At 48.0% G+C, this 10,829-nt stretch overlaps 1 protein-coding gene across 1 annotated transcript; it reads left to right on the forward strand.

Annotated features, from left to right (window-relative positions):
* Positions 1–8,090: 8,090 nt before the first annotated feature.
* On the forward strand, positions 8,091–10,264 carry LOC128897832 (uncharacterized). The gene is made up of 2 exons (XM_054167608.1): positions 8,091–8,658; positions 9,936–10,264. The coding sequence occupies exons 1-2, from the start codon at positions 8,349–8,351 to the stop codon at positions 10,262–10,264; spliced, it is 639 nt and encodes a 212-aa protein (XP_054023583.1). The 5' UTR covers positions 8,091–8,348.
* The last annotated feature ends 565 nt before the right edge of the window (positions 10,265–10,829 follow it).

Here is a 10,829-nt window from a genome sequence, read left to right on the forward strand (position 1 = left end):
AGGTCCTAACTGATCAACCTCCCTGCTGCTATGAAAGAAAACAAAAACTACACAGGACTTGGAGAAGCCAATCTCTGCTATTAACCATGTCATTCCTTAAAGCTGGAATCCATATAAATCCTGCAGTCTCTGGAGCTCCTGGAAGCCCCCTCTCACACTCACTTGTCAGAGTCCCTGCAGGCTGTCAGAAGAGACAATATTTAACAATGCAGGCAATTCAGGAAACCAACTTCTTTTCTCCCTTCATTAGGCACCTAAACCACCCTGAAGGTCAACAGGCCTTCAAAAATGTGACTTTGGCTGAGTTGAAATACCACTTTTTGAACTGAACTCTGCACTTGTGCAAACACTCACATTTTGCTGAATTGAAATTAACTAAGTCATATTCCTTAAGTCTATACTCAACGCTGTTCTTAATCAGGGCCATAAGCCACATCTCTACAACTCATATGCCAAATTCTGGGTTAATTGCAACTGGACAGTGAAGGCACAAATATCTCTAAACAGAAAGCCTAATCACAGAATCACCAAGGTTGGAAGAGACCTCAAAGATCATTAGGTCCCACTTGTCACCCAAGACCTCATGACTACTAAACCATGGCACCAAGTGCCACGTCCAATCCCCTCTTGAACCCCTGAGATACCATGTTGAGATAAAAATAATTACATAAAGCTGTATATTCATACAAGTAAACCTTTTCCTTTTTCTCATACATAAAAATAGATAATTTAAAGCTAAGCAAAGCAAGGAGAAAAATCTTGCATTCTTAAAGCTTTACACTACAGCACAAAAGCATTTGTCTTCCTCTTACTGCTGTATTTGTGTGCACCACAGAGGTTCTTAGGTGTGCAACTGCTGCTGCTCTTTATGCCATTGTACCCACACCTCTACTTCCAATATACCTTTAAGGATTAGAGTATCTTCATTTCTCCACTTTCTACCCTATTTCAGCTTGTTAATTCTTACTAGGAGCCTATTTTTCTGCACCAATACAACACATCAGTTATTAAAAGAACAGTGGGACATGAGGTAGAAGGTGCAAGACTCTGTCTTACTTCCCTCCCCACCATCATTCCTCATAAAACCACGTATCTTTCTACCATTCAAAGATACCATTTTATATAAGGTGAGGTATTGGGTCAATGGCATTTTATGACTGGGAGGAGGAAAGCATCCATGTAGAGTTCCCAAGCATGCATTTTAAACATGTCAGTAATCTACCACATACGTGCTTAGAGAATCTCATGTGTGTTCTACAAGCGGGCCCCAAATACCTGCAGACCTAACTCCCCTCCCCACCCTGGGAGGTGCTGCCTGCAGCATACACCCTGGGTCACCCCGGTGATGCACAACACCCATTTTTACAGCTGCTGCTTTCCTCTACGGCACTTTCCTGGCAGAGAGAGGCCTTCAGTTTCCAGAACTGTCAATTGCCTTTCAGAAGCACTAAATTCACACATTCGTATTTGTACATATTCATAAGCATTTACTCATTTGTAATCTCTCGTGAGAATTAATATTATTCCTCTTCAGTCACAAAACTTCCATCAGCCCATGCAAACTGCTACTTACCTATGGCAAGCCTGTTTATAGGAATGCCTCATTATATGTAATTTCAAGTTTCAACTGGAAGCTGTTTTACAGAAGTGACAACTACTTCAGTATTTCTGCTCCAGCTCTGTCTTTTCTGATATTGGCAGGAGACACGAGACTGAACTCAGCAACAAGTTTCAGTGAGAACCTTCAAAAAGCTCACCCTGCACATGCGGGTACTGACCGAGTAATCTACACATGACTTGCAAACCTGAACTAATTAATTGTTGTACATCTGTTAATCTCAAGCACAATGCACTAAATGCACCATGGTACCGCTAAACAAACTCACATTCCCAGGAATTGGAATAAATCACTCTGTTTTCTCAGGATCAGTCTGTCCTGATTCTGGCAGCTCTCTGCATACAGTTCCCAACACAAAATCGATCTGAAACACAGCAAAGAGCACAGTATCTCCAACTAAACACACCCTTCTTACAGATTTGAAACCACAAAGCAGAATACAACAAATTTACTTGTCTGGGACTGAATATGCTTCTTATATATTTTGCATACCCTTGGTAGCAGAGGCATTCAATTTATTATTAAACAGAAGTGTAATTGACACATATATTGCATTTCTTGTTATTATTTATGCATTTGCCTATATTCCAGCATGAGAAGCATGATCTTTAATACCATGGCATAGAGAGCAATCACACATCAGGAGAAATACAGTCGTATGTTACTGGATGCACATGTAAGGACAGCACATCAAGAGCCACAACGGCTGCCTTTCCTTGGGAACTTCAATACCCCCAGGCTCCTTCCAGAGTCAGTGGAGAAGGAGAGACTCCACCGCTGTGTGATTCAGTGGATTGATCACTGTAAAAGAATAAGGACTTCCTCTATGTTTTTAAAGAATTAATACAGAAGTCAGCATCAGCCTTAATTCAGACTGCTCTGAAATCACTTGAAAACCATTCTTTTTCTAATTCTCTTCTCGAATGGTTTCTGTATTTTTTCTCAGCATAAACCTGGTCCATTAGAACTAACCTCCTGCTATAAGGTCCATTATGACATTAAAATTTCCCATGTAAGAAATGTAACTCTTCCATTCACTGATCAAAGGCACTGACTTAGAAATGTAACGGATCTTTTGCTTTATTTTTTAAAACTGAACTGTAAACTTAACTTTTAGATCCTTAGTAAGTAAATTGGTCAGCTGAGGATTATAACTGTGTCCCCCAGCCCTTTTCATTGCACTCAGAGCTTTCTCACATACAAGGATTTTATAGCAGCGTAAAAGATAAACTCCATAATCCTCATTTAGAAACTGAACCAGTTTAATTAAACCTGCCTTTAGACTGACTGCTACAAAACACAGTGTGGCACTTGGTCAAATTTAAACCTGTTGTGTGTACTTACCCCCTACAGAAACTGAAGAGACTGCAAAACATATTTCAGAATCAGATCAATACTTCTGAGCAGAGCAAGCTAACTGGATTTTGTCCCCTCTCCTCAGAAAGAGGGCAAACCAGAGCTGGAGCAGTCCTTATTTCCCAGCTATGAGCAGGCAACTTCATCCTACCCCACCACCTCTTTCTGGTACTAGCCAGACTTCTACCCTGCCTAAGCCAAGTCAGTGCTGAAAATCTGATTTTAAATTAAATTAAATTATATACACAGGCATAACTGCCACTAAGAGCAGGATCCTAAATACCATGTACTAATACTCCAGCACACCTTAAGCTTTCCCCTAGGCTTGGACCAGCAAGTAGCCTATGCAGCAAATCTAAGCCTACTGAACGTCAGTCAGCTTTACCAAGACCTTTCAGACTCATCTCACATAAAACCCAGACCATCTTGCCAGTGACTAGGGGACTACAATGGAAATCTCTCATCTATAGGATGTGCTTTTATTTGGATTGTGTTCTGCAAAACTATGTTCCTCATGGAAGGTTCAAAATGTCATCAAAGTGCACTGCCCTGTTGAGCCCACTCAGTTTCTCAGGACTACAGAAAAAGACAAGTGTTCAGTGTCCTTTATCATATTAGCTCGGTATTAATACAGAACAGACTTTCTCATGTATTTTAACTGTAATCACTGAAAGGCTCAAATACTCATACATAAATAGTTAGGTTAAATAGTGTGAGATTTTCTTTTTTTTCTGGAGATTTTGCAGAAGTGAAATATACTATCCTTGCAAAACAACTCTGACCTGCAATTTTTAGGGAGCTAATTTCCTTGAAATAAAGGTAAATACTCTTTCTTTAAACAATAATCACAGAATACACTTTAGCTTTGTCACCAGGATTTCTTTTTATTTAAAAGAACAACAGGAAATGGAGGGGGTTGGGGAAGAGACTTCTGTTAAAGGACAATTCACTGAAGGGTCTTTTAGCTGGCAATTGTCAGCACTGCTCAGGGCCAGTGGATCAAATTTAACTCTAAAAAGTGCTGATGGTTGTACGAGTCACCACAGTAGGAGCTGGTGCTTTAGGCCACTCAAGTTCAATTTTTGGTGTTACCACAGGGTGTAGAAACTGGGGTCTTGGTGAGAAAAGATTTGCTCTGTATTTGATGCATTGGGTAAAGTGGCGTTCTTAAAATCACCAGCCTCCCAAGCAGCCAGTAAGCCAGCAGGAGGTTAGTAGGAAGAGAAGGTAATTGTCCTTTGTGCCTCTGAAAATAGCCAATATTAAAGGATCCTCTTATGTATTACCTGAGTTTCAATCTACGTTTGCAGCTCAAAGGAAAGGAGAGAGGCTGGAGAAGACAGAAAATAAAGCTGTCAGAAATATTAAAGGGGACGCTCCTCAGGCTATCATAAAACATATGGTCTCCTCACCTAGAAAAGTGTGCAACCAGAAAGGACGTGTCCTCTGTAAGCAACAAAAACTTGTTCAGACAATGCACTTTACGTATACAGAACGTGCTGTGTATGTGTCTGTGCCTGTGTGTGTTCACCACGTGCTTGAAGAGGCCAGAGACACAGGGAAAGGTATGGCAAGAGTGATCATCTTACACTTATCTAGGATGCCCATCAGTGGAGCAAGAAGCCGTTCTAACAGACATGGGAAATCCTCTTTAACTGTAGCCTCCACCTTTCACACCATGCCCAAAGAAGGTGTAACTGTACCACAGCTAGCAGTAGAATGCAAATCTTATGTTATGGTCTTGACCTGAATAGTCTTAGTTGTTACTAAATTTCACACACAGGGAAAGAGATCTAGCTTCAAATTCCTCTAGCCACAAATTCAAAAGGAAATTTTCCTAACTGGGTCTAAGTATACCATGAAAAAGGAAGAAAACTCCCAAAGGCCTTCAACATTTCATTGCTACTGAACATTTCATTGCTCATTCTTGTTTTAGGCTTCATTTCAAATACTCTAAACCAATTTTGGACCTGAACTCGACTACATAATGTACCGTGACTAAGTGGACCCTTTCTAATGTCTTGAAGAAATGGACAACGTAAACAAAACAACTATAAAAAACAAGCAAGGAGACCTTTGAGGTTTTACAAGGTCTGTTCCCAAGGTGTAGGGCCCAGCTGCCCATGTCCTCACCAGCATCACTCCCACCTACTTCAGTGGGAGCATGGCTCTGCCCATTCAGGGACATGTGGGGATCTTTATGCAGAACAGGAAAAAAAATCTTTCTTTGCTAACAGGAAAAAAATCCTTACAATAATATTAATCTATTTATAATGGTCAAAAAAACAACAGCTTACAACAGCAGAGCAGAGCTTTGGCAATATTTTAGCATACTGTTGTATTTTTAGAAGGACAGTTCAGTTACTTTCTCCTAATCACAGGAATTCTTATTTTTCAACAAACACTCTGGGTTTTGGTGTATCTATATGCCAACATCAATGTTTTATATCAGGGCAAGTATGAACTGCAGGCAGAAACAAAGCTCCTGCATACAGGTTGCATTACAGCAGCACTGTCAGAGATGCCAAGTCTCAATCTCCTCCCATGCTTTATGCAGCAATAGTTAACTACGCCACTTACAAACCTTCCTGGAATGCAGCAGTACAGTTTTTACAATGAGTAACAAGAAAAGTGCTGTTTCTTCATCTTGAACATTGAGGAACTACCCCATCATAAACAATACATCTGACAGCTTATGGGATTTCTCAACCTAACTGTTTCTGGCAAGCAGCACATCTGATAAAAGTGCAGCAAGGTGTATGTTTTAAGCACCTTTATATCTTCTCAGCACAGGGACCTTAGAACAGTACCTTATCATCTCAAAATTCATTAGCAAGCTACCTGCAAGCTTAAGCGAAAAACAGTAAGGTCTCGGTTAAGTCTCACTTGGTACCGTGAGATCATATGAACAGGACAGTCATCATCCCCAAGAACCTCTGACAGCTGGAGCTCCAATGCGTGCAGACAAAATTCACAGGGTTTTATTTTCTTTCTAAAAATCATGTGTTAGCTTCCATCGCTTACAAAAACTTATTCTAGGCTAAATTAAATACATTTGCACCCACATGTTAACTGAATTAACTCAGAACCAGTCATTACAGCTCAAATGTCCATCTGTTTACATAAGACACTTGCAGCTTTTACGTCTTGTACTTCTTATAGTGTAACTCTTAATAAAAACAGTTCAAGCTTAACCAGAAAGCTCTGCTGCTGCAAGATTTCCACGCGTAACGGACACGTGTTTATTGGGCTCTCATCTTCAAATCCCGTCAGAATAGACATACTACCTGCTTGCAAAATGCAACACATTAGTGCCAGTCTCTCTCTATTCAGCTGGAGAACCTCATAAACCAAAACTGACTATAACCTGGCCAAATACTGTAACTTAATTAAATAAATAAATACTTCTGCCTGTGCATTCCCAGTTCAACAGTTGCAAAGAGTGTGCTCTGCAGGATGAATTCATTTCAGAAGCAATAATGTATTTTCCAGTGCTGTAAAGGATTAAGAAGATATAAAAATAGTAGCAAGATACAAGTAGCTGTTCTCAGGTAAGTGTGAGGTGATAAAACATTTCGATGAATAACTTTGTACTAGCTCCTCGTTTAGAAGAAGTTGCTTTTTTAATCTGAATGGCTCACTTCAGCAAGGCTGCAAACAGCTAGCTGTTTTCAAACTGGGACAAAGAAAGCCAGAACAGTTCTACAGCTGGAATCAAACTTTGGGTTTTTTTCTAACTTGAACTAAAGTTAATATTCCATCCCTTGACAAAGATGGAACAAAATGCAGCTCTACTAACAAAAAAGAACCCAAAACAAACAAACCACCCCCCTACCCCCCCAATTTGCTCTCTAATTTTCGGATATTGACAGCTGTCCTTTTACAAGAGTAAGTGGTAGCTACCTGCTTGTCATTGTGTGATAGTGGCCTCTCTGAGAGAATAGTTCTCATCAGACACAGTCCTCCTGGACGTCCCTACTGTACTATTGTTGTTGATGATGATCGCGATGTCGAACGCCTACAAATCTCCCACGTGCCTAATTCGTCGGCCTGCTGGTTTAAAAAAAAAATAAATTTAAATGCTAGAGGCCATTATTCATGAGCAGTACGAAAACAAATCACTCTTAGACCTACTCCTCTTGCAGATTCCCACACTTATTACTCAAAATCCCACAGCTTGCTATTGGTTCCTACCCTTGACCAAAGTACAGGGCTGAGGCAGCATGCCATCCCCAGGGAAAAGCCGCTCACGTTCCTCTAGGCAAGAGGCTCCGGTTATTCTAGGATTGCAGTCGGGCTCGAATAAAGTCCCTTAACTTTTATGAGAAGGCAGAGCTCGCTCCCACCACTAGTGCAAGGGCCAGACCGCCTGCGGGCCGGCGGAGACGAGCGCGGCCTCGCTCCGCACCCTGACTGGGAAATCGGTATTCCTCCTGACCCGTTTAGGTTTTGAGAGGCAAAGCAGCCGAAACGAGTGAACCTTCAGCCCCCTGCACCAAGTCATCCTCCTGCTCCGGCAGAAGCGAGGAACGTGCTTCGCAGAAATATGTAAACAGCCTCGTCTTACTGCCCCCCTCCCCGGCTGTCCTCTCTGCAAGTGCCGGTGCCCGTCGGTGTCCCCCGCGCCCCACGGTCGCAGCACCCCAGCTCGCCCCTGCGCGTCCTCGGCAGCGGCGCAGCGGCGATCGCCGTTTTGCACTCACGCCCGCAAGCACGGAGACGCAATTAAAATAATTTAAAGCTTCCTGTCCGCCAGCTCTGCCGGGATCCCGAGGGCTGAGCCATGCCCGGGCAGGGCGCGGAGCAGCGGCTCCACCGCCACACACGCGGGCACCGCGGCCAGCCCGCCCCCGCCCGCCCCCAGACCCGGCAGCAGCAGCAGGAGGAGGAGAAGGAAGAAGAGGGAGGGGGGAGGCGTGACAAGTTGTGCCAAACTTCGGGAGGTGTGCTAGCGCCCGGCAAGCAGCCGGCCGCGCTGACAGCCGGCCCCACTGCCTTCCACCTCCGCGCTACTCCTCGCCAGGTCCCGCCCGCCCACCCCCACCGGCCGGGGGGAACCCCGCGGGGCGCCGAGCGCCCGCCGGGGAGCAGCCGCCGGCGGCCGCAGCGAGGAAGAAAGTTAAAACGGCGGCGGTCGCGCACCTACCCGCTGTCTGTAATGTCTCCTCCAGGCGCGGGGTGCTAACTGAGACACTGGCGGGGTGGGGAGAGGCAGAGGTGCGGGGAGGGACCGGGAGATGGGTGTTTGGTGATCTCTTCCTTTCTCTTCCCCCTTCTTCCCCCCCTTCCCCCTTCTCTCTCTCTCTCTTGTCTCTCAAGGACGAGGTGAAATCCCTTTGCTGGTCATGAGGCGGCTTCAGAGACAAACAACACAATGCGAGTGCAAATAACAAAAGGAAAAAAAGAGAGGGGAAAAAAAAAAAAAAAGGAAACCGGAGAGGGAGACCGGGAACAATGGGGGAGGAGAGGCTCGCCGCGCCGCGCCTGGCCGCCGCCGGCACCCCGGCAGGCAGGAGGAGGCGGCGGAGGAAGGCGAGGTGGCGGCAGCGGGGAGGGGGCTGCGCGGGGAGTCCCCCCGGCGCGCCAGGGCTACCTCAGACCAACCCCGACCTCCTGCCGCCGGCTGCTGCCGCCCGCCCCGCCGCGCACTAGGGCGGCCCTGCGCGGCGGCAAACCGGCCAACGGTAAGTGACGCGCCCGCCATCCCCGCGGAGCCCGCTGACGGCCATCGCAGCCACCACCATCATCATCACCGTCCCTCGAGGGAGGGTGGGGAGGCCGCTGTCCGCTGGTTCAATGAGCCGTTCAAAGCGGCGGGGCACACTGAGCCCTTCTCGCCTTTCGCCCCCACCCCACTCCGGGAACTTCTTCACCGAACGGGGGTGTCGTGGGTCCCGGGGACGTCGCTACCGGGTCCCTTCCCGAGGAGTCCCCCTCCCGCTCCTAACAGTAAACACCCCAGAGTTGCGTATCCGTGGGCGTGTGCATGTCCGCTCGCACCTTCTGCACCGGCAGTCCTTGTCACCCCGGTGCCATCGCGCACACGCACAGTCGCCCGCGGTACGCCCGCCACAGCCCGGCATCCACTCAGCTCCCTCTTCTTATTTCCCGGGACCCCCGGCCGGGCTCAGTCCCCACGAGTGCGCGGGAGCCCGAGGGTGAAGCAGAAGTTTGAGGTCCCACCGCGCCCTTCCCCTACGCGCCTTCCCCAGGGCCTGCGAGGAGATGCCTCCCGGTGTCCCCAAAAAGCTGCGGCGGCTGAAGATTGCCGCTGCCTATCGGTGGGGTGCTGCGAGTGGGGCGCGCAGTGGCGGGGTTACCTCAGCGGCGGGTGGCCTGCGAGATCCCCGCCCGCCTGGGTTGGACGCCGCGGGGGCGGGATGGCTGCGGCTCTCCGCCCGGCCGCCTGAAATGCGTCCCTGGGGCGGAGGGGCCGCGGGAGCCCTCCGTGTCACTACTCCCCCAGGCAGGCGGGGAGCGAGCGTTGCGCCTGGCCCCGCAGCCCGCCTCTGACCCGAACCCCTCGGTTACTTCCTCCGCTAGCAGTCCGCGCCACTCCACGGGTGAGCGCAGCTGTGTCCCGGGCTGGCCCCGCGGCCCAGCCACCGCCAGCCCGCGGGGACCCGGCCGGCTGCTCTGGGGCCTTCACGCGTGGGTAGGGGGGGGTGGGGTGGGGTGGGGGTGTTTTCCTCTCGGCAGCTTTGCTGCTTCTGCCTGTACTTAAACTGGCTGTTCGGGAGCAAGCCCCTGTGCCGTCGCGGTACGACGCGCCTGAGGTGCCCGGACGGGAGGGGATGAAGCGGTGCGACCAGTGGTCGCAGCCCGGGGCGATGGCTCCGACCCCGCCACCCGCTCCGCCGCCGGTGGTAATAAAGTCACGCTGTACAAGTACGAGATATGTCTCTCACCCTCCCCCTCTTCTTTACTTACGGGGCTTTGTTGTTTTGTTTTTTTAATTGAGCGGTTTCTACACGTGCAACACGTGGCGGAGCGGTGAAGGCGACTAGGCGGGATTTGAGCCTGGGAAGCGCAAGAGCTATGCACTCCGAGCCAAACTGTTCAAAGAAGAGCAAGTTTGGTTATTATTCATCTCCACGAGGGAAGCCTTATCTTCTACAAATATTTGATACTGGGACAAGTCCAATAATTAACAAGAACAATCAAACAAATTCACTGCCTTCTTGGGGATTTAAAAAGTCATCATCTGGAATTCATGAGCATTACAACTCCTTCCTCCCCACCCCCACCCCCCTTATTTTTCCCCTTGCTTGGATACGTTATTGTGTATAATCTTTTCTGTCTGTGTGCGTGTGTCCCTGAGTGATTTTACCCTTTGATTCACAAAGATGCAAACCATTAACAGCACAGATAATCACAATTGCTGATTCAGTGAGACTTCAGACCTCTCCGTAGGCGTGGGGAGAGAGGGTGGTAACCCCGACGCGGGGTGGGGGGGGGGGGCGGAAACAACAAAAAGAGATGGAGGAATGCTTGCTCTTGTCTTTCTCCCTGCCTCTGTGGCAGGAACCCCCACGCATGTCCTGAGGGTGGGATGGGAGCAGCGCAAATCTAACGCACCACTGCCTGGCACAAGGCTGGCCAGCACTGCTTAATGCGAGCATCAGCCCACCCATCCAGCCCTGTAACTCTCTTGCCAGAGGAACAGCCAGAGAGGGAGAGAAAGTAGGACTGCTGCACTCTGCAGTGTGGTCCTCAGGACCTGTTTGCTGTCTGGCTGCAGTGAGCCAATGGGACTGAATGAGAAATGGCCCAGTTGTATGCCCCTTCTCTCCCCCAGAGAAACCCCAAAACAACGCAAACTTGCCTCGTTCAGATCAAATTCAAACTTTTGAGA

The sequence above is a fragment of the Dryobates pubescens genome, chromosome 15 (genome assembly GCF_014839835.1).
Source record: "Dryobates pubescens isolate bDryPub1 chromosome 15, bDryPub1.pri, whole genome shotgun sequence".
Classification (NCBI taxonomy): domain Eukaryota; kingdom Metazoa; phylum Chordata; class Aves; order Piciformes; family Picidae; genus Dryobates; species Dryobates pubescens.